The sequence below is a fragment of the Podarcis raffonei genome, chromosome 17 (assembly GCF_027172205.1).
Source record: "Podarcis raffonei isolate rPodRaf1 chromosome 17, rPodRaf1.pri, whole genome shotgun sequence".
Classification (NCBI taxonomy): Eukaryota; Metazoa; Chordata; class Lepidosauria; order Squamata; family Lacertidae; genus Podarcis; species Podarcis raffonei.
Window position 1 is genome coordinate 33597693 of NC_070618.1, and position 24141 is coordinate 33621833.

The window sequence follows — 24141 nt, forward strand, 5'->3', positions numbered from 1 at the left end:
AGTTCATCTCTTATGGAGACTGAACTCATGTGCTGCTGGCTGAGAGCCAGCAGACAGCAACGTTACATTTAGATAACAAAACGGCTGCAGGAGAGCAGCATGGCAGCAAAAGATCAGCAAGAGAGCAATAAGAGACAAGACGAACTGAGAAAGTGGCTGCATGGTTGGGCTCTTTTGTGGAGTCAGCCAGAGCGATGCCCATCTCCCAGGTCACATGCAGGGAGAGGAAGCTCCAGACCAGTGGAACAGGCCTTTACATTGACTGGATGTCCCCCTGCATGTGCCCACTTTAAGGAAATAAGGAATGTTGCATTTGACCATACCAATGGATTATGTCCCACATGACAAAGTGTCAAGCAAACAGGAGAGTTAAACATCTGAATGAGTTTAGCTGTAGGGCAAGGAGGTCAGGGCATTCTATTCTGCCCCCCTCCAGCCCTTTGACCTAAACAAGTTTTCCTGATTCCCTCACGCAGGTTCCTGCCAAAGACATGAAAAAGGATTCCAAGCAAAACCAGTATGTGGTTGTCCAGGCCAGCTGTCCTCAGTTCACATTGGAGAAGACGGTTCTGGTCTCCTTCCACAGTGGATATCTCTTCGTTCAGACAGATAAAACCATATACACCCCTGGATCTGCAGGTGATGCCTTCTGCTAGCCCCTCCTTATCTGGGACCACAGTAAGGGGGTATAGAGTGGATGACCAGCTTGGGATCAGCCTTTGATTTATCTTTCAGAACTTTACCATTATTAGATGCATTCCTAGGTACAACTAGAGCTAGACAAATATTAACACCCCCACCACACACACCTGACATTCAAGTTGGTCTGAAAAAGTTCTGTGTATCATCACTCAGGTATTGTAGGTTTTTGTATTCTTTAAAGAAACAGCAGCCTCTCCCCTGCAAGAGGCAACCGTGGGACAAAGCAAATGGATGTGCACCCAATGGGATGTGAGAGTAACAGACAGCTTGTTGGGACTGTGGCACTCACCTGACCTCCCTCCAGCTGAGTTGTAGCTGCATACTGCCCCAAAGAGGAGGAGAGGAGAGGCTGACACAGTGCAGACTGCCAGAAGGAGCACTGGATTGGCTTTGCACCTCCTTCTCTCTGCTGCTACGTGGCAGTGACTCAGCCAGAGGGAGGTCAGGTGAGCAGTGCACCTTCACCATGCCATAGTCCACTATCAGAAATGGATTTATTTTCTGGTATTTTTTATCTTTAAACAATAAGAATAAAAAACCTGCAAGATTTGTACATCTCAAAATAGGGATGTGAGCGCTAGCGCGTGCGCGCGCGCACACACACACACAGACCAAATGTGTAGGATGGATGTAGTTCATGTTTTTCCCCCCTTTCTATTTCTTTTCAAACTCAAAATACCTCTCTTTTATTTCTCAGTGCGCTACCGTGTCTTTTCTGTGGGCCACAACATGGAGCTTTTGGATAAGCCTGTGATTGTTGAGTTTGAGGTGAGAGGCATATATTTGTGTGTGTGTTGAGTACAGCATTGACCTCCTGAATTGCAGTGATGGTTGGTGCTTCACTAAACGTTCTGCGGCGATTTCACAGAAAGAGTGATGGCCATTCAATGTAGCTTTTCTTAGGAAGCATGGGCATTTTTCATAACTCCTTAAATGCCATTTCAGACCTTGGCAGTGCTGGCTCATCCCAGCAGTGGAATAATAGGAAACTATCTCACCAAGATGAGAACTGGGATGAGGGAGGTGGGGCATCAGGCTGTTTATTTTTTTCCTCTCAGTCACACAACCATTTATTTCTCCTGCTCCTCCTTTAATCACCCCAAAGTGGCAATATGGGGGTTATCCTCTTCTGTCCTCTTGCCTGCATCTTAAGAGCTAGTTCAGAGTGTCTGCTTCAGTGTTTGCTAGTAAAGGCAATTAGACTAGTGTGGTGAGTACACACACAATAGCAGGTCTGGCGGAAGACATTTTGGCGCCTGAGGTGAACCACAAAATGGCGCCCCTCTGCCAGGGAAGAAGGGGTGAGAGAAGATCTGCATCAGAAACAAGGGGGAGAAAAGAAAGATTTACAACGGGAATAAGGGAAGTCCTATTTGCCAAGAGATCCCTGTACAGGGGTAGATCTGGCCTCAAGGAGCATCCCACAGCTGTAGCTGCCTCTGTGGCAGCAGGGAATACATTCCTTGGAGATTGGATCTGCTGGTCCTATAGATCCTGCCTCCTGAGGCAATCGCCTCACCTTGCCTCATGGGCCGGCCCTGTATTGTTTTTCAGCCGTACTGGAATATGATTGCTGTAGAGATTAGGTTGGCCCCATCTCTTGTACTACAAGGATAGCTAATTGAAGCAAGGCTGGCGATTCTTAAATGTGTTATTGCTTACTGTTACTGGTTTTGTGTTTTCAAAGATTGGTGTTTTCAAATACGGAAAGCCACTTTGTGGAGGAGTTCCTCAAAAAGCAGTGTGTGAATTAATTTAATTTAATTAATTAATTTAATTAACTATCTTCACAACGGTTTAGGCCAGAGCCATCCTGGAAGCTTTGTGGCTAAGCCGAGATCCGGGACTTGGTAGTCTAGAACTAAAGCGCTACCTATCTAGAGAATTTGTTTTTCCACATTATGAATACTGAGTGCAATCATTTTTCATTCCTTCAGCAGCCATTGAAACATGTTTTTCTCCTTCACAGACACCAGAAGGCATTATTGTCAGCCAGAGTTCCATCAGCCCCACTTCAACAAACATCCGGCCTTACAACTTACCTGAGATTGTCAGGTATTTGACCATGAATACTACCATGTAGCATATTTGTACAGAAAGTGAGCTGAAACAGCAGCCGGAGAAGAAAGCTCATCAATGTACAAAGTGCCCTTTATCCTTCTTTTGGGGGTTGCATATGAAACAAAAAAAAAACCAATCCAAGCTCTCATCAATATTAGTATATATTTACCACCCACAAGCAGGGGACGTGGGTGGCGCTGTGGGTTAAACCACAGAGCCTAGGGCTTGCTGATTAGAAGGTTGGCAGTTCAAATCCCCGTGATAGGGTGAGCTCCCGTTGCTCGGTCCCTGCTCCTGCCAACCTAACAGTTCGAAAGCACGTCAAAGTGCAAGTAGATAAATAGGTACCGCTCCGGCGGGAAGGTAAACGGCATTTCCATGCGCTGCTCTGGTTTGCCAGAAGCAGCTTAGTCATGCTGGCCACATGACCCGGAAGCTGTACACTGGCTCCCTCGGCCAATAAAGCGAGATGAGCGCCGCAACCCCAGAGTCGGTCATGACTGGACCTAATGGTCAGGGGTCCCTTTACCTTTACCACCCACAACCACCCTGTGACATACATGTAGATGGGGTGTGAGAGTGTGATCTCATCCTCCACATATCAACATCTTAAGATTTTTGGGGCAGGCATTCTGCTCCAAGCTAAACAGCACAGTCCTTTGCATGTATTCCCCATTGAGCCCAATATGGCTTATCTCAGGGGTGTATGACTAGGAATGTGGCTGGGCAGAGTAAGCCCACCCTGATCAGGAAGCAGGCATGTGGCAGATCCAACACTGCACCCAAAGGCCTGTCACTCACCCTGGCCAGGGCGGAGGATGGGGGGTGGGTTTTTACACATATTTTGCTGAGGTGCAGCTGAGAGACTTGAGGATAGGACCCCTTGGGTGGTCCTTGGGGCTCTGGGTCCAATAGGCCCAAAGTCACCAGTGCTCCACCATGCCCCAAAATGGCACTTTGGGGTTCTTCACAGAGTACCGTCAGCAAAGAGAGTTGCTGATGGGATCTTGTTGCCAGCTTTAATAATACAGTAATAATAATAATTTATTATTTCTACCCTACCCATCTGGCTGGAACAAGCATGGGAGGAAAGCTCTACATCGGGAACAAGAAGGGGGAAGTCAACACCACCAACCACCACCACCACCACCACAACAACAATTTATTATTTATACCCCGCCCATCTTACTGGGTTTCCCCAGCCACTCTGGGTGGCTCCCAACAGAATATTAGAAACACGATAAAACATCAAACATTAAAAACTTCCCTAAGCAGGGCTGCCTTCAGTTGTCTTCTAAAAGTCAGATCGTTGTTTATATCAGTGACATCTGATGGAAGGGAGTTTCAGAGGGTGGGCGCCACTACCAAAAAGGCCCTCTGCCTGGTTCCCTGTAACCTCACTTCTTGTAGTGAGGGAACCGCCAGAAGGCCCTCTTAGCTGGACCTCAGTGTCTGGGCTGAATGATGGGGGTGGAGACGCTCCTTCAGGTATACTGGGCCAAGGCTGTTAGGGCTTTAAAAGTCAACACCAACACTTTGAATTGTGCTCGGAAACGTAATGGGAGCCAATGTAGGTCTTTTAAGACCGGTGTTACGTGGTCTCGGCGGCTGCCCCCAGTCACCAGTCTAGCTGCCACATTCTGGATTAGTTGTCGTTTCCAGGTCACCTTCAAAGGGAGCCCCACGTAGAGCAAAGTGGCACTTTGGCACTTTCCCCCCCTCTAATGTATCTTAATCACCCCCCTCTCTCAGCCATGGTGCTTTTCTCTGCTGGCCTCTAAGCACCATTTTACTTCCGACCACCATTGGGGGGGAATGAGCATTAAGGGATATAGACTATATTCTAACCTCACCCATGGTGAGAAGAGACGCTGCAGCCCATTCTTATTTCACCTTTAATATCATGAGTTGACAAAGCAGAAGCAGTGAAGATTCCTTCCTTTCCCTTCTCTAGTTTGGGAACCTGGAAGATTGTGGCCAAGTATCAAGACTCCCCACAGGAGACCTTCAGCACACAATTTGACGTCAAGGAATATGGTAAGGAGGACCATCTCAGCTTAGCATTTCCCCTGGCTCCTCATAGGCATTGTTTCCTCTTTAATCCCTTGGGTTGGATTCAACAGATGAATCTTGCCAGTGAAAGCCCTGCCCACTTGTGCAACTGGGCTTCCCCCCTCTCTCTGCTCCTGAAGTCGGCTTGTGAAGGGGTCGCGAGAACCCCCAGAACAGTGCACTGAGAGGGATTGTTGAATTGCTCCCCTGACTGTTTCCCAGGGAATACTCCCATTGGTCTTCCACCATGACACTTGGAATTGCTCATACTATTGAAATTGCTGGCACTGACCTGAAAGCTCACTACAATTATATATTCTCATCTTTCCATGAATGTTTATATGTTCTTCCCCTGTTTTTCCCTCTAGTACTGCCAAGCTTTGAAGTAATAGTGGAGCCATCAGATAAGTTTTATTACATTGACAGCGACAAGGATTTCAGAGTGGATATCACTGCAAGGTGAGTGTCTGCAACTATGGGAAGGTAAAGACGAGGTATTACCTGCATAACATGAAATTATCACGTCCAGAAAAACAAGAATTCACAGTATGATTTTAAACACGTTTATTTGGAACACTTTGAATGTTTAGAAACATTAGAATGCAAAATACAAAGAAGCAAAAGAGAAGGTATTGTAAAGGGGGAGAGAATAAGATCATGTTTTCATTATATTACAGAAAAGAAAATACACGATTTTATACTATCCTGAAACTTATTATTCCAGATTGTAACAATCAATAGCTATATTTCAGTAGATTTGCTTGGCTAAAAGGAACCTATAATTTTCCTGCTTTGGCTGCTAGAATACATGTCACATGTAGTTGGGTTGCTATGTGAACCTTTTAAAAACTGTAAATAGCAGCCACTGGGGGGCCCCATCCAGTTGTTTTTACCTCACTAGGAACTTCCCTCTTAGAGTTTAGAACAGCTGGAGAGGGGAGAGGAAAGATCTCCTGGGATCACAGGGCAAAGGCTAAGAGTAAAAACCTTCTCAACACCCTCCATGGTGCCTGTCCTGATCAGGCTGCCCAGGAACTGCTATTTACAATTTTTTAAAGATTCACGGGGTCACAGCTACAAGCGATGTGTGTAGTGTCACATGTAGTTTGGCCCTTAGGGCAAAAATAGATGCGAGAGGGACAGACACATTTGTTTGTGTACAAATCTAGCCCGTTCTTTTATAAAGGGGAGAGGTAGGAAATTCTATTAAAACATCATAAGAGGCAGATAGGTAAGGGAATTGAACCCTTCGCCTTCCGCAAGTTGATCTCATTGTCATTCTTTTCACTGCTGTTATAAATAGACTATGTTTTCCACAGGTAAATCTGTATTCAAAGTGGTACGTACAAAAAACAACATTCTAAGTACAGTACAGTCGTACCTCTGGATACGTAAACTTCGGGCTGCGAACATGGCAAACCTGGAAGCACTCTATGTGCTCGCACATGAGCAGAAGCACTCTATGGCACCACGCACATGTGGAGAACAGGCGCCCTTGGTTGCGGATACTTTGGGATGCGTCCGGAGCTCCGGAACGGATCCTGTTCGTAACCGGAGGTACCACTGTATCAGAATAACCACACATAAGTCACATAATATCACTGCAACATAATGCTAAAAATAATAATAACCAGCGATTGCAGTTCCTTTAATATATCTAAACATACATCTGCCTTTGGTTCTGCCACCGGTCTCCTGCTTTTTGCAGTCCTCTGATCCCTCACACACTTACCCCCATTTGACGTTGAAAACAGATCTTTAATTTCCCAAGAAAATAAGATAATAGGTTAATGACACTGATATTGATAGTTTTGCTTTCTCATTTGGTGAACTAACCAGAAATTTTATGTTAGGAAGAAAAGCAGATGAACTTAGGACTATAAAATATATGTTGGGTGTCTTACATTTGTCACAAAAAACACATACTCCATCTCTCCCAACAAATGAAAGGGAAATTCAGTATGTTTTAACTTTATTCTCTGCTTTGAGGTTCTTAGCATTAAGGAAATGTGGTATTAACAGAAATGTGTTTTACATGCATTGTGACTGATATAACACCACCAGGGTGCGACCGACATAGCCTGGAAAAGGGGAAGCAAGCTTAGGCTGTCCGATCCCGCGACTGAGCTGAACATGCAAGTTGCAGAGAAATTTTGGAGTCTGCAAAACAGTTACATTTTTCTCAGCTTTTAAAATGCAATTACAGTGGAACCTCAGCTTACATTACCCTTGGATAATGTAAACTTCGGGTTGTGAAAACGGCAAACCTGGAAGTATTCTTTTGGTTTTCACCGCTTGCTCATGCACAGAAGTGCTCTGCACGGCGCACATGCGCAGAAGTGGCACCTCCGGTTGCGGAAACCTCGGGATCTGACCGGAGCTCTGGAATGGATCCCGTCTGCAACTGGAAGTACCACTGTACAGGAAAGGAAAGCATCTAAACTGTCAGTATTTTTTTTTTTTTAAGGGGAAGATCAGGGCAGTTAACAAAACAGTATACAGTTGTACCTGGAAGTCGAATGGAATCCATTCCGGAAGTCTGTCCGACTTCCAAAACGTTCGGAAACCAAAGCGCAGCTTCTGATTGGCTGCAGGAAGTTCCTGCAGTCAATCGGAAGCTGTGGAAGCCCTTTGGATGTTTGGGTTCCAAACAATGTTTGCAAACCGGAATGCTCACTTCCGGGTTTGCTGTGTTAGGGAGCCAAAACGTCTGAGTACCAAGGCGTTTGGGATCCAAGGTACGACTGTAATGTTAACTGAAGTTAAATAATATCAGCTAAAACACAAAACGTTAAGTAAAAAAGCTTACAAGAGTTATATTGGTCACTACAGAATCACCCAAGGACAGTCTCCCCAGTTGTGATTCTCTGAAACTGGTAGTCATCTTTATGCTGCCCCCAGAAAGTGGAGGTAGAACATGGCTTTCATGGCTAGTAGCTGTTGAGAGCCATGTCCTCTGTAAATTGACCCCTGCAATTCATTTTTGTTCTTTTAGGTTTCTCTATGGGAAGAATGTGCAGGGTGTGGCCTTTGTCCTCTTTGGAGTGAAAACAGATGATGTCAAACACAGTATTCCAGATTCACTCAAGAGAATTGAAGTAAGATAGGTGCCTGTGGGTGTGTTCTGTTGTGCGCACACGCATATGTGCCACTTTGCTTACACTCTTGCTTTCCTTTCTTTCCAGATTACAGATGGGGAAGGGGAAGCTGTGCTGACAAGAGCAATGCTGCAGAAGCGATTTCAGAACCTCAACGAGCTGGTTGGGCACTCCCTCTATGTCTCTGTGACAGTGATGACTGACTCAGGTGAGCTATGATGCAAACAGGGCCAGATTTAGGTTTGATGAGGCCCTAAGCTACTGAAGGCAATGGGGCCCTTTATATGTCCAGCTGTCCTTTGTCAACAACAATTGTCGCTGTTTTTTGTGTTGAATATATGCTATATGGTAATTTATGGACCTAATAGGTGTCTAAAGCCATTTGCACATGTTGCCTTGCAACCAGTCCATGCAGAATGTAGGCACCCTATATATAGAAATGAGCAAGCCAGTGATATTTTAGGGAGCAGGCTAGGATCACAGGAGCCTACACAACACAAAACACTGTTACTGTATGTAGGTTTTATTTTATTTGTTTTTTATCTTATATTTTGGAAATGTACATCCTGGTTCTTTTCCTTTACATTTTGCCCCCCCCCCCAAGCTATAGCTTGTTTAGCTTATATGTAAAATAAAGGGAGCAAGGAGGGGAAAAAGGAAAAGAAAGAAGTGAGACAGTTTCTCCAGCCAAGTTGGCAATCCCTTCCCTGTAGGAGCAGGGGCAGGTATTTGGAGAAAATCCCAAACAAGAACAAAACAGAAAGAGAGAGCATGCAGCAGCATAGAAATACAGGACAAACTGTGTCCTGTATTGAATCAACGCAGGACATTGCATTCTGCATTGAAATACTGGATGATCCTGTATTACACGGGACAAGTGGCAACTCTACTGCCAGTACATAGAGCATTGTGTACGGAGGGGCTGACCTGTTCTTTGGCAAGGATCCAGTGGCCAATCTGATGCACAGGGATTCTTCAGCAGTCAAGCAGGTGTGTAAAGGATCACCTGGAGGGCAGGACGTTTGTGTACTGGAGCTATTCCACTTGGAGCAAATGCTGAGAGCCTGGCTCTGAAACACTGTGAAGATTTTTCTCTCCCTGCTTGGCTTCATTCCTTCTCTGTGTCCCTTCTTCTCCTTCCTGCAGGCAGCGACATGGTGGTGACTGAGCGATCTGGCATCAGCCTTGTGACATCGCCCTATCAGATCCACTTCACGAAAACCCCCAAGTACTTCAAGCCGGGGATGCCCTTTGAACTGATGGTAATGTTCACCTGAGTCTCCCTTCCTTTCATGTCCCAGGCTCTTGGAAATCCACAGAAGTGAACATAAGGAGCCGTGGGAAATCTCTTAAATCCACGGATGTCTTGGGAAAAGTGGTGTTGGCTCTGCAGAGATGGCTGCATCTCACACTCATTCACCTCTTCCTTCTCAATTGCTTAGGTGTTTGTCACCAATCCTGATGGCTCCCCAGCTTCCCGTGTACCTGTGGTGACAGAGCCAATTGCAGCTGATGGAACCACCCAGAATGATGGGACGGCCAAGCTGATCCTGAACACGCCAGCAAACAGCCAAGAGCTCAGAATCACAGTGAGTCCCCCTGAGGCCATGCCAAGTTCCCTTCAAATGCATGAATTGTGCTATTGGCAGTTCCTGTGTGCATCTTCTGCACACAGAACCAAAGAAACTGAATTATGATTTTTTTAGGGAGTGGGGATATGTAGCTCAGTGGGAGAGAGCATGCTACGCATAGAGGTCCCAGTTTCAGTCCATTTTTGATGGATATACTCTGTTTCCATGGTCAAAGCCTATATGCTTCTGAATACCAGTTGCTGGAAACTGCAGGAGAGGAGAGTGCTATTGTGTTTGAGTCTTATGTGGGTGGTGCTGTGGTCTAAACCACGGTGCCTCTTGGGCTTGCCGATCAGAAGGTCGGCGGTTCGAATCCCCGCAATGGAGTGAGCTCCTGTTGCTCTGTCCCAGTTCCTGCCATCCTAGCAGTTTGAAAGCATGCCAGTGCAAGTATATAAATAGGTACAGCTGTTGTGGGAAGTTAAACAATGTTTCTGTGCACTCTGGTTTCTGTCACGGTGTTCTGTTGCACCAGAAGTGGTTTAGTCATGCTGCCACATGACCTGGAAAGCTGTCTGTGGACAAACGCTGGCTCCCTCAGCCTGAAAGTGAGATGAGCGCCACAACCCCATAGTCGCCTTTTACTGGACTTAACTCTCCAGAGGTCCTTTACCTTTACCTGCTTATGAATTTCCCACAGACATCTGATTGGCCACTGTGTGAACAGGATTGTGGATTAAACGGTGGACTTGATTCAGCAGGCTCTTCTTATGTTCCCCTTGAGAGCAACAGTCTGACTTGGTTCATGTGGTTTATTGGGACTTCAGTAGCAGTGTTTACTCTTCAACTTTAGATCCCGACAAACTATATTTTACTTTTCTTGTTTCTTTTGATGGCAGTTCACCAATTCCATCTCACCTGCACCTTTGGCGTGTTGTTCAGCCATCATTCACACTGCAGACTGGAGTTCACAAGTTACTTAAGGTGGCTTTCCCCCAAGAGCCAAGATAACTTGTGATTTAAAGGAATCTATAATGTGAATCTTCATTGGTCTGAATAGGGTTGAGAGACCACACTGTTCTCTTTTTATCCTGAGGTACTGAAAAGACCCACCATTCTGACCCATTGATGCCAGGCACAGTGCAGGACCCGACCTGAGCTTGTGTGGGGCCTGTAGCTGGGAACGCAGTGATATATATACTGTATATATATAATTTCTCCACAACTGCTACATGCTATATTTGAGGAAAGGTTTTCTGAATTTCAGTTACTTCAAATATTCATATTAAAGTGGAGTTATTTCTGAAGATACAGGTTACGTAACAGAGGTGTTTCACAGATCTTCATAGGCCCAAGATTCTATCCAATTCCTCCCCACTAGGACATTGCCACGCCGGGCAGGATATAAATATGAATATAATAATAAATAAATACTCAACTGTGCTCCGTGTGGACCTTCTCTCACAATGTTGGGTGTTAAAAGGACTAATGGATTCATGTCTGAGATCTGATCAACACTTTCAATTTTCTGTAGGTAAAAACTAGAGATCCCCAACTTTTAAATGAACGTCAGGCAACCAAGACCATGATAGCTACAGCGTACCAGACCCAAGGAGGATCCGGAAACTTTCTGCATTTGGCAGTCACAGCTACAGAGCTTAAGGCTGGAGACAATTTGCCTATCAATTTCAACGTGAGGAGCAACAGCCAACAAGTACTGAATCAGATCCAATATTTCACCTATATGGTAAGTACTGGGCAGAATGGAAGCCTGAGGGCCAAGTCTCTATACACCTGTTAATACTGAAGGTGTTGGTGAGAGAGGGAAGAAGGAAGTCTTCAGCCATGTGCCTAGTCCTCATGGAAAAGCAGGGAGGTGTTATATAATGAAATGGGCGGTATTTAAAAGGTATTTTGTAAAAAGACTGGAAGCCTTTCTTTTAGGAATAATAGGGTCAGATGTACCCAGAAATCAAAATAACTTGTTTCTCTATGCAACTATGGCATCCTGAATGATATATGCTCAGAAATGGAGGGAGGGAACAGTACCAACAAGGGAGAAAAGGCAGCTGAAATTTGTGGAGTATGTAGAATTAGCAAGCTTTAAGTAATAAGAGACCAGGAAGAAAGAGTTTTAAGGAAGATTGGAAAGTGTTTGTGGCATATCTGAAGAATCATTGTAAACAGGTTAAGGCATTAACAGGATTAGAGTAAATTAAGCAGTATAAATTAAGTAGAGAAAAAATGAGAAAAAAGAAAAATGGGAGTAATTAGAATATTCAGTAGTAATTGATAACGAAAATGAACCATGTTGAGGGGGCGAAGGGAAGTCAATGATCAATGTATTGTTGTATTGGTTAATGTATGAATGTGGAAAATCTGTACCAGAAAAAAAATATTTTAAAAAAATTAAAGGATAAGTAGGGTTCAGCAATCTTTCCTACAGCACTGGCCCTTTGTGGGTTGAGGACAGTTTCATGTGATTATGGCACTTATACGGAGCCCACAAAAATAAGTAAACTCTTCCATGTCACAGTTCTGCATGAGGAGAAAAACATTTGTATGACACGTATTGTTGAATGGAGCTTCTCCATGACAGCATTACATTGTTCAAACAAATCAGTGCTTCTCTCCCCCCCCCCCCCACAATTTTTTAAATTAATTTTCCACATTTTTAAACAAACAAACCAACACACATCATAACTGAAATTGGTCCAATGTTAATATCATAATGAAATGACTTCCTCAAATTCCCTTGACTGAATTTCATTGTATATGATTGTAACCGTTTTCCAAAATACTATCTCATAAAATTTCCTTAACCCTCTTAACATCTTTATCTATTTTCATCTTAACTTTAAACATATTGTTTTATAATTTCACACTTTTAAATCCGTAGCCTATCTGTTATTTCGCAAGTATTTCTATTTAATTTATCTCAGGATATTTGAATAAATAGTCTTTAAACAAATCAGTGCTTCTTAGCTCCCTTCATGTTAAACAATAATGGCTTCTTCAACCATCAGATCTTGACTAAGGGGAAGGTGTTCAGGGTTGGAAGGCAGCCCAAAGCACCAGGACAAAATCTGGTGACCATTTCTTTGCCCATCACCCCGGATCTCATCCCTTCCTTCCGGATTGTGGCTTACTACCAAGTGGGGAACAATGAGATTGTGGCCGACTCCGTCTGGGTGGATGTAAAGGATACCTGCATGGGAACGGTAGGTCGCTCTTCTCATGGATTCCTACAACATCAGTGCAAGCCTTCTTCTTCCTACAGCCATATCAAGAGTGTAAAGTAGCTCTTTCCCTACTCAAAGCTTTTCAGAGCATATGACTTGAGAGTTTCCCCCACAAAACTGTTTGGTTTCTAGTTGGAAAATGAGTAGAACCTAACAACATGCATGCAAATATATTCACCTTTAATAACTTGTAAATAACCTGACGCTAGGGAAGGGAGATGAATTCAGTTCTTATTTTAATGCAAACTTACTGAATTTGCACTTCCTAATACGATATGAGAACCAAAATGCAGCTATCCTTGGAAATCCACATTTCTCTGAATTTTGTGAGGGAGTTTTCTTTTTAGAAACATAAATTTTATTAGAGTTTATAAAGAAAAATAGAAAGATTATTGTCAAATATCTTTTTTGGGTCCAAACTAAAACATTAATCCGGGGGCAAAAAGACAAGAGAGATAGAGGAAGCAGTGGCGTAGCATGGTTGGTTGGAGGGGCTGTGGCCCCAGGCACATTTTTTTGAGGGGGCGCAATGACTGGCTCCTTCATCAAGGCCAGAGCTGTGGGGAGGGAAGCTGTGCCCAAGTAGGGCCTTCAGGGCCTGTCTCTGGTGTTGGGATTTATCCAAGGGAACGGGGGCATTTGGCAGGCCCCTAGCTGGCTCCAGCCCACCGGCCAGTAGCCAAGCAAACTCCGGTCCTTGAAACAGCATCAAACAGCAACCTGCAGCTTCAAAACTCTTCAGAAGCTGGAGCACGCTCTAATCAGCAGAGTAATTAACTCTTTGCGACAGAAGGGCAGACAGACGCATGTGTAAAACATATTTACGAGAGCAGTTTATTCAGCATACACCAAGACAAAGAAAACATGTCTGCTCTCCTTCATGTCTAAGAGCAAAAAGCATAAGGAAAAGCTGTACACAACGGAAGTTCCCAGCAAGCTGTGCTGGAATGTAAACAGACATGTGACATACAACAGCTCCACACATCTGTTTAGGTGAAACGGAACATCAGTATCCTAATATCTGGCACACTCATGTGGCAGCCCAACGCTGCCAGCCGGCCTCAGTTCCACTCCCGAGTCAGGCCTGACCCGGGGGCAGAAGTAGCAAAGAAGCATCCCAAGTTTTCTTGACTTATTACTTAACTGTCCCTCCCCAATGCCTGGGTAAGAGAAATGAGGTACAATGACAAGTTTATATTGAACTGTGGAATCCAGGTAGCAAGAGTGGCAGCAATCCTAGCCTCACTTAAGTTGGAGTAAGTCTCGCTAAATGCAATAGGACTTACTTCCGAGTAGACATTGTTAGGTTTGCCGCCATATATGGCTTTGCGATTGGGCCCATAGCCACTAAATAAACTTTGTCTGTGGTGTGCAAGGCTCTTGTTGTTGGGAAAATACTAAAAGGGCTGTTCCTTTGGGAATTCATTTATTTGGAGATGTGCAGGGAAAGTACCGTACTTTTCGCTCTATAAGACACACCAAACCACAAGACGCACCTAGTTTTTGGAGGAGGAAAATTTTGGCGCAGTGAAAGCAGAAATCCCTCTTGCTGTTCTGGCTTCTGTGATAGCTGCGCAGCCTGCATTCGCTCCATAAGATGCACACACATTTCCCTTTACTTTTTAGGAGGGAAAAAGTGAGTCTTATAGAGCAAAAAATACGGTAATTGATTTGTAAATAACTGTTGATGACTGAGATATGCATGTTTATTGTGTGCTACATATGAAATAGTTCAAAGTATGTATATTTCCACATCAGCAGAATACAAAACAGAACACAGATTTGTGCAAAATATACTAATTGCAGCTGAGCGGAAAATCCCAGATGGAAATGGGAATGAATATCTGAATGGCTATGTATGAAACTAAACCACCTGGTTGTCTTTGTCCAAGCAGCTGGTTGTGAAAGGTGCAACTGAGGCAGACAACCGGATTCACCAGCCAGGAACTCAAATGAAAATCAAACTGGAAGGCGATCCAAATGCTCGGGTTGGTCTTGTGGCCGTGGACAAAGGCGTCTATGTGCTAAACAGGAAGCACAAGCTTACCCAAACGAAGGTGAGGCGAGAAATTCCTTGGGGTGGGAGCAGTGGGATTTTGATCCTCCCCCTACAACTGGAAACATGCTGGGCATATACATTTATTTTTTCTATCACCTTGTGCCTCCTCCATACCAGATATGGGACTCAGTGGAAAAGAGTGACATTGGATGTACAGCCGGCAGTGGCAGGAACAATCTGGGTGTGTTTGAAGATGCTGGGCTTGCCCTGGTGACCAGCAATAAGCTTTCCACGCCACAGAGAACAGGTATTATTGGGGAGGGTGTTGGCGCTGGTGAGATGGCAATGGAGTTCTAGTGTGAGAAAGACCTTTCACCTTTAATTTGAATTCAGCCTGATCTTTTATTTCCCTTCTCTTCCCTCCCCATCCCCTTTTATGAAGATTACCCCACAGCTAATTCTCCCCTGGCCTCCTCACTGGCCCAAGTAGGACCAATTCAGCCAGCTAGCCCTTGGGATTACCTAAAGCTTATTTCCCCTAAATTGATTTTTGAAAATAGTAATAATAATAATAATAATTTATACCCCATCCATCTAGCTGGGTCCCCCCAGCCACTCTGGGTGGCTTCCAACAAAACACTAAAATACAATAACCTATTAAACATTAAAAGCTTCCCTAAACAGGGCTGCCCTCAGATGTCTTCTAAAAGTTTGGTAGTTATTTTTCTCTTTGACATCTGGTGGGATGCCAATATTGAATATTGTTATTCATGTTTTTATACTGTGTTTTATGCTGCTTTTATAATTAAGTGTTTTAAATTTGTTGTTAGCCGCCCTGAGCCTGATTTTTGAACCAGGAAGGGCGGGGTATAAATAAATAAAATATTATTATTCTTATTATTATTATTAAGAGCAGGGCCTAGACTCTTTTCTGGCTCAAGCACTAGCATGGCATTGTCTGCAGGTTATGCCCCAGGATGCCAGGCAGGGGGTGGGGTGGGGGTGCAGGTTCTTGGACTGAACTGTCCCACTACCCCCCACCGTGTGATAAGCAAATACACGTGACGAATCTCTGTTTCATCTGCTGCTTCTTGGAAACAGCTTCAACAACCAGGACAATCAGCAATACTACACATTGCACCCCCTGTAAGATATCTTAATGAGAAATGTCAGCTATCAGGAGTTCATTGCCACATGTGTAACATGTAGTTAAGCCTTACATGGGAGTAAGCACCATTGGACTTGGTGGGAACCACTTTTACGTCTACACGCATAAAGTCAGTCTCCACAAGAATTAGAATACAGTGGCGCTTATTTCAGTTCCAAACAATTAGTTCCTGTTCCTCCCTTTTCTACTCCAGATTCAAAGTGCCCTCAGCCTGCAAGACGCCGACGCCGCTCTGTACAGCTCATTGAATCTAAAGCAAGCAAAGGTACGTGATGCATGGCAAAGGCTCCATTTGCCACGTGAAATGAAAATAATTTGAGCCAGATTGGAAAGATAACATGCAATGGCCACAGGAGTGGAAGAATATTGTGTCTGTTCAGCTTTAGCCCTGGGGATTGATTGTTGATACTCATGCATGGTCCCCACTGTGGATGGATTTTCTTCTCCCTTTGAGGTGGCTTCCAGTTCCTGCTCTCTCAAGGAACAGGCTAGTGTCTGACAGAGAAAGATCACTGTCCATTAAGCAAGTATCTCATTGTACCTCAGTATCATCAACAAGAGGAAGAGCCAAGTTCTCCTGTAGAAATTATTGTGGAGGACCTCATTGTGTAGTGAAGGAGCACACACTCTGCATGCAGAAGGAATCAGGCTCAATCCCCAGTAACCCCAGTTTAAAAATATCTCAGTAAGGCTGGGAAAGACCTTGAAGAGGAGCTGCCAGTCAGAGTTGAGAGTGCTGGACCAGTGGCCTGACTCTGATTCTCTCTAATATCACACTAAGCAATCCACTGCCTATTGGTTTGGATGTGAATTGGGCAACACACACACACCTCAATGGTAGTAATTTCTGCTTACTCGGGGGACTTCCTAGGTATGTAGGAGTATATTAGTTGGCACTTGAAAAGGAAATGGAAGTTTTAATTCCTACCTGCAAGATGGCCTATTAAGGACATATATGTAGTAACATTCAGGACTTATAGAAATTGGGAGGCTGTTGGAGTTGAGAGAAAGAGGTTGTGGAAAAGAAGGGAAGGGAATTAGCCTGCCAAGGACCCTGATGTAAACAATAAAGCAGTATCATAAAATGGCAATCTATAAAAACTAGCAAAAATTCGAAGCACATTTCATATCTCCCTGGAAGCAGACCAGAATAGGATGTGGTAATTAGGAGCTCATTCATAGCATTTATCTGTATTTTAGCTTTCTTCTGGCTCCTGTTATGAGTAGTAGAACAACACTGGTGTGGGGAACAGACATTCTTTGATATTTCATGATGTTTGCATGTTGCAGCCGGCCAATATCAGGATCGGGTGCTAAGAAAGTGCTGTGAAGATGGAATGCACGACAACCCCATGGGCCACAGCTGTGAGAAGCGGGCACAATACGTTGTGGATCAGACTGAGTGCCAGAATGTATTCCTGGAATGTTGCCGCTACATCAGAACCATAAAGGATGCAAACAGACGGGAAGATGAACTGCAGTTGGCAAGAAGCAAGTAGAATTTTTGTGAATAATAAAAATTCAGGGGTACAATATTGGGGAGATGGACAACTTGGTTAGCGAGCTGCAAAATCCTTTCCTACGAGGGTGCCAATCTGGCTTGCAGTACTGAGACCTGGGCAGTGTTGAGCTGACCCACCTGCGCCCACCAGAATTCAAGTTCTGGGTCCATTTTTGTCACCTCTTCAAGAGACATAGCTTGCTCAAGTCATAGCTTGGTTACATAGGGACGTGGGTGGCACTGTGGGCTAAACCACTGAGCCTCTTGGGCTTGCCAATTGGAAGATCAGTGGTTCAAATCCCCACAACGGGGTGAGCTCCTGTTGCTCTGTCCCTGCTCCTGCCAACCTAGCAGTTCAAAAGCATGCCAGTGCAAGTAGATAAATAGGCTTCAGCAGGAAGGTAAACAGCATTTCCGCACGCTCTGGTTTCTGTCACGGTGTTCTGTTGCACCAGAAGTGGTTTAGTCACTCCGTCGTGGGGATTCGAACCGCTGACCTTCTTATCGGCAAGCCCTAGGCTCAGTGGTTTAGACCACAGTGCCACCCGCGTCTTCCCTTTCCCTTTCCCTTTACCATTGATAAATCTGTGTCTCCTGTTTCCCCAGGTGACATTGACGAGGAGTTCTTATCGGATGAAGAGATTGTCTCTAGGACTGAGTTCCCAAAGAGCTGGTTGTGGCAAACAGAAATACTGACTGCACCTCCTAACGATCATGGGTATAAAGTTTTTTATGGCTGCATTCTCCTTTGGAGAACACTGTCTGCTCTATAGACTTAGGCAGCATTCCTATACTCCCTTACAGGAAGTAAATTCCATTTAGCACAATGGGAATTGCTTCTGGGTAGACATGTACAGGATTGTGCTGTATATCTAGTTTGAAAATAATTCCTTCTTCCCAAAGACTAGGAAGCTTGAAAGGAATAATCATCAGTGCCTTCACCAATCTACAATTCCCAGGATCCTTTAGAGAATGCTATAAGGGCTAAGAACCTAGACAGCATCTTAAAGAGCAGAGACATTACCTTGCCAACAAAGGTCCGTATAGTTAAAGCTATGGTTTTCCCAGTAGCGATGTATGGAAGTGAGAGCTGGACCATAAAGAAGGCTGATCGCCAAAGAATTGATGCTTTTGAATTCTGGTGCTGGAGGAGACTCTTGAGAGTCCCATGGACTGCAAGAAGATCAAACCTATCCATTCTGAAGGAAATCAGCCCTGAGTGCTTACTGGAAGGACAGATCCTGAAGCTGAGACTCCAATACTTTGGCCACCTCATGAGAAGAGAAGACTCCCTAGAAAAGACCCTGATTTTGGGAAAGATGGAGGGCACAAGGAGAAGGGGACGACAGAGGACGAGATGACTGGATAGTGTTCTCGAAGCTACCAGCATTAGTTTGACCAAACTGTGGGTGGTAGTGGAAGACAGGAGTGCCTGGCGTGCTCTGGTCCATGGGGTCACGAAGAGTCGGACACGACTAAACGACTAAACAACAACATAAGGGCTAAGATGGGATAAAGCTTATGTAAACGCATCATGTAAATTTAGCTTTCAGTTTATCAAAGAGCAAAAGCAAGGATGATGCAAAACTTAATTGCTCTGCTTTTGAGGCAAATTTGCCTGTCTCACACAATGCAAGCATGGATGGGAACTCAGTCTTGTCCCCAGAGTTGGCTCTGCTTCCAGGTTCCTCATCCTAGAAATGGAATGAAAAGGAAAGATCCTCCTCCCTGACTACGTGAAAGGGAAGGGAAGTTGCCGAAAGTATTGCACCTGAGCTCTTGCCTGCTAATTTGAACACCAAGCTTCGGAAAGGGTGGATTTCAGTTAGGTGTGAGGAAGAAATTTGGTTCAGTTTCAAATTAAAACCTACCTGCCATATTTCAAGAGGTAATAATCCAGACACAAAAAGAACCACACCAAAACCACACGCAAGAAATTGAAACCAGGACATTTCCTTTAAAATTCCCCCCAAATGGGAATGTAGGACCCCCCCCCCAGAGGACATGTCTGGGAATTCCCAGGTATATGACAACTCTCCCTAATTCACACTTCCTGAAACAATATGGAAAGCAAAGAACAGCCTTCCTTAGCGATTCACACTTCTCCAAATTGTGCTTGCGGTTCTCTAAACAAGTAATGTGTACACGATGCACATGCTAGATGAAGTATGCATAAAAATCCCTTTATGAGGGAAAAATGGTTGCAAAAATGTGTATATTAGGAGAAGTTTGCATTAAAATACTGATGAGTTTTTATGGCGACTTAACAGCAGGACTGTACAAGGGTCCCCGATTATAAAATCATAGAAAACGGGAAATACGTAGCCACTCCAGCAACATATCTCTATTTCCTCTCATCCAGAAACGCAAGAAGGGCTTTCACTCTTGCTAGAGGCTCGGCCTTGCCCTCACCGGTTCTGGAAGGCTCCTATAGAAGAGTCCCGTACGCACAGTGACTTTACGCCTGCCCATTCGGGGAGATAGGAAGTCCCGAACATATATATTTTTAGATGTCCTTTTTATGTTGAGATTCGTAGAGACACTATTGATCCTTTGCTGAAGAGGCTTGCTGATCTTTCAGACAAGTCTAAACTTAATTCTCTCCTCTTAGGCAAAGATCACAAGACCACCTGGCTGGTAGCCAGATTCTGCGCCCAGATTTGTAGGCACAGATCATCCTCTAGAATAAAATAGCTTACTAGGGAAATGCTGAAGTCGCCCTTTGGGGTGCCGCAGGGTCAAATTTTATGGTAGCCCAAATCTCAGTTGTACGGGTGTATGTATATATCTGAATTTTAACTCATGAGCTATTGCTGCAATCTGCTCTGACTGTATATGAATGCTGTTTTTATTGTGTTATGCGAGCTGGTCTTTGACCGTAATAAATTATCTGGTGACTTAAAAGCAACAACAATAAAGGATGGTGTGGAAATGTGGGCAACTGAGAGATACTGAAACTGGTCGATTTGCCCATCCCTAGCTTCTACTTGCTGGTTAAAAGCCCCTGGGATCACAGGGCACCTGAGCCACCATGTCCCTTCCAGCTGGAGGGCACCTGAGAAGGACGCAGTCGCCCCCTGTCCCACAACGTGGTGTGTGCCCCTGCCCAGGCAGCTTCCTGTGTTCTTGTTCCATCTTAGTCTTCAGCTACACACAAATATAACATGGCACCTTTCTCTCTGAATCAAGGGTCTCATCCAAGACAGTGTCTCTTTTCCTGAAGGATTCCATCACGACTTGGGAGGTGGTGGCTGTGAGCGTTTCAAACACAAAAGGTGAGGAATTCTCGACAGCAGGTGGAAGGCAGGGGCTGGGGAGATGAAAGCAGGCTATGTCCACCTCAGTAAACACCTTAGGTAGGTGTTGTTCAGCTTCTTTTGATTCTCAACCTCCTTCCTTTCCCATTGGCTCTCCTTGCAGGGATCTGCGTGGCTGACCCTTACGAGATAACTGTCATGAAGGACTTCTTCATAGATCTACGGCTACCTTATTCAGTAGTGAGGAATGAACAGGTGGAGATCCGAGCTGTTCTCTACAACTATAGGCATGAAGATATCGTAGTAAGTGATTACCTTTCAACAGGGTTATTTGATAGTGATGATTTTATGTTTTGTTTTGTGCAGTTTGTTTTGTGGTGTATTGTGTGTTTATTTTTATACTGTTGGGTTCTTAATGAAAAGTGGCTTAGATATACTCCAATAGGTAAGTTTGTACTACTACTGATATTTGTGGTAGTGCCCCATCTAAATGTTCTTTTTTATTGTGCATTCATGATTTGTGCTCATGATGCTATCACGGCAATCATATGTTAAAAAGTACTGTTTGTGCCTGCAAAGATTTCAGGGCAGTCACACTGATTCATTTCCAATCAGAGCCTGTTCTGTAACTTCTCCTTTTTTTACTTTATTCCCCCAAGCATTTGAGGAATTCAGTTAAGATCCTATAGAATATGAACTGAAGCAAATGATCTTGCTAGCTTTAAGCACAAAATGTGGAAAAGCCCATTCTTCCTCCACCAGTGGTGAGGATGTTAATAGTACATACACTATCCCACCTCCTGCCAATCCCTAAAGAAGGTTAAAAATGCAAAAAGTAAGATGAGCGCTTATGCAAAATCACACTTATGTGCTGTGTCTGTACATCAGGCAGCGCTCCTGGCAAGACCCCGGAGGACCGACTCACTTACTGATCCAGCATTCAGTTTGGTGGCGAGTGTGTTTGGAGCACCAACTGTGAAGCGGTGGTACAAACATGGTAGAGCAGATGCGGGTGGCGCTGTGGTCTAAACCACGGAGCCTCTTGGGCTTGCCGATCAGAAGGTTGGCGGTTCAAATCCCCATAACGGGGGCTCTCATTGCTCTGTCCCAGATCCTGCCAAACTAGCAGTTCGAAAGCATCCCAGTGCGAGTAGATAAATAGGCACCGCTGCAGCGGGAAGGTAAACGGTGTTTCCGTGCGCTCTGGCTTCTGTCATGGTGTTCCTTGTGCCAGAAGCGGTTTAGTCATGCTGGCCACATGACCCGGAAAGCTGTCTGTGGACAAACGCTGGCTCCCTTGGCCTGAAAGTGAGATGAGCACCGCAACCCCATAGTTGCCTTTGACTGGACTTAAGCACCCAGGGGACTTAACCACCCAGGGGTCCTTTACCTTTTACAAACGTGGTGATTCATGGTGCAACAAAAGAACCTATAATGAAAACAATGTGGTTCACTAAGGGGAAAGCAAAGGAGACACAGAACCGATCCAAGAGGGAACACTGCCTTGGCAATGGACCTAGTAATGGATCACCGCCCTTTCTCTTTCTCCTCAGGTGCGGGTGGAGCTGATACACAACCCAGCCTTCTGCAGCGCCTCCACTGCCAAGGAAAGATACCGACATCAGGTCACTGTTAAAGGCCAGTCCTCCAGGGCGGTGCCATTTGTGGTTGTTCCGCTGCATCTGGGACTGCATGACATCGAGGTCAAAGCAGCTGTCAGGGGACAATTTGTGTCTGATGGTGTGAAGAAGAAGCTGAAAGTTGTGGTATGTAATATGTCCAGAGAAAAAGAGCTGAATACCAGCTGCTGAGAATCACAAGTGGGGAGAGTGCTGTTGTGTTGATGTCCTCCTTGCACACTTTCATATGCATCTGTTTGGCTACTGAGACTAGATGGGCCTGTGGACTGAGCCACCTTAGGGAGGCAGTAGGATGGGAAATAATGGCTTTAAACATGTGAAAATAATTGGGGAAACATACTCCTGCCAACCTAGCAGTTCGAAAGCACGTCAAAGTGCAAGTAGATAAATAGGTACTGCTCCGGCGGGAAGGTAAATGGTGTTTCCGTGTGCTGCTCTGGTTCACCAGAAACAGGGCTGCCTTCTGATGTCTTCTAAAAGTTTGGTAGTTATTTTTCTCTTTGACATCTGGTGGGAGGGCGTTCCATAGGGCGGGTGCCACTACCGAGAAGGCCCTCTGCCTGGTTCTCTGTAACTTGGCTTCTCAAAATGAGGGAACCCCCAGAAGGCCCTCAGCGCTGGACCTCAGTGTCTGGGCAGAACGATGGTGTAAACATTGTATGTAGGGCTTTTTTAACATCCATAACTCACCGGAACACAGTTCTCTCAGGTGGGCACCACTGCCATTTTAAGAGAACAAGGGAGGTGGTCATGGCGAGTTCCGGCACCTCTTTTTCTAGAAGAATAGCACTCAGTATGGTTCATACCCTAAAAGCACAGGAACAGGCAAACTACAAGGCACGTTTTGAGACCTGGCTAAGCCCAGAATGTGTGCACTGTACTTGGACACTGTGCATACCTAGGTTTTTACTTGCTCTGAGCCTTTGGGGTGGTATATAAACTTAATTAAGAAAATAAATGGGATCAACTTTAGCTGTTCAGGGTATTTAATGATAACTGCAACCTCCACTTGAATAGCTAGGGGTGGGGAAATGTTTGCAAAACAATGCAGATCCCATGACTTTCTGTGGGGTTTGTTCAGGATGAAATTCTGCTGCACTGAATGCACTGTTAATTGGTGGGTGTTTTGCACGGCATGCCATTTGGATTTCCCAAATTTAGATTACTGCTGTAGAGGAGGATGCTTTTCACAAGTACCTCAGGGTCTGAAAAGACTTCTCCCTTCTCTTGGTGGGCTCTGTCAGCTTGCTAGGACACAGGTGGGCATCAGGGCTGACCTAAGAGTTGACGGAATGGAATCTGTGACTATCCAGCTGTGGTGGCAAAGCACCATTAAGGACAGGTTGGTGCTGCCTATGGATGAGGGACTATTGACCCCAACCCAGGATTGCTACAGTGCCTTAGCTACTGGGGATTTATGGGGATGACCTGAAACTATTCCTGTGTTATATTCAGGCACAAACATGTGACTGAGTCATACTGCATTTGCAACAGAAGCTAGATCTGATGCATATGTTTGCCCTGTCCTGCTGCCTTTTTGAATTGCTCTTTGATGCCATGTTAAGTAATATTTGCAGTGAGACTTGTTCTGTTCTTTCTTCTTTCCCCAGCCTGAAGGGATGCAGAGAAAACTTGTGACTGTCATTGAGCTGGATCCTGCTAAACAAGGTAACAGTGGTAACACTCATTCTTCAGCTTCCCTTTTCCTTCTCTTTCTTCATCCTTGGAAAACTGGATTGACTGGAACCCAATTCAATCCTAGACTTACCTTAAATTGTACATTTTTCTGCTGCTGCTTCCTCCCTTGTTTCCCCCTTTTTAAATAAATCTTTATTCATTAACATTTCTAA

The 24141-nt window shown here is 44.7% G+C and overlaps 1 protein-coding gene across 1 annotated transcript in view; it reads left to right on the forward strand.

Annotated features, from left to right (window-relative positions):
- Positions 1–24141, forward strand: part of C3 (complement C3) — a 132922-nt gene that overhangs the window by 80357 nt on the left and 28424 nt on the right. Inside the window, exons 4-23 of the mRNA XM_053371503.1 lie at positions 477–639; positions 1400–1470; positions 2672–2757; positions 4718–4800; positions 5184–5274; positions 7811–7913; positions 8001–8121; positions 9060–9175; positions 9356–9502; positions 11019–11231; positions 12511–12705; positions 14622–14783; positions 14903–15032; positions 16087–16158; positions 17184–17384; positions 18001–18112; positions 20584–20669; positions 20815–20954; positions 22205–22417; positions 23902–23968. Coding sequence (XP_053227478.1) covers positions 477–639; positions 1400–1470; positions 2672–2757; positions 4718–4800; positions 5184–5274; positions 7811–7913; positions 8001–8121; positions 9060–9175; positions 9356–9502; positions 11019–11231; positions 12511–12705; positions 14622–14783; positions 14903–15032; positions 16087–16158; positions 17184–17384; positions 18001–18112; positions 20584–20669; positions 20815–20954; positions 22205–22417; positions 23902–23968 — 2572 coding nt within the window. The remainder of the gene's footprint in view (positions 1–476; positions 640–1399; positions 1471–2671; positions 2758–4717; positions 4801–5183; positions 5275–7810; positions 7914–8000; positions 8122–9059; positions 9176–9355; positions 9503–11018; positions 11232–12510; positions 12706–14621; positions 14784–14902; positions 15033–16086; positions 16159–17183; positions 17385–18000; positions 18113–20583; positions 20670–20814; positions 20955–22204; positions 22418–23901; positions 23969–24141) is intronic.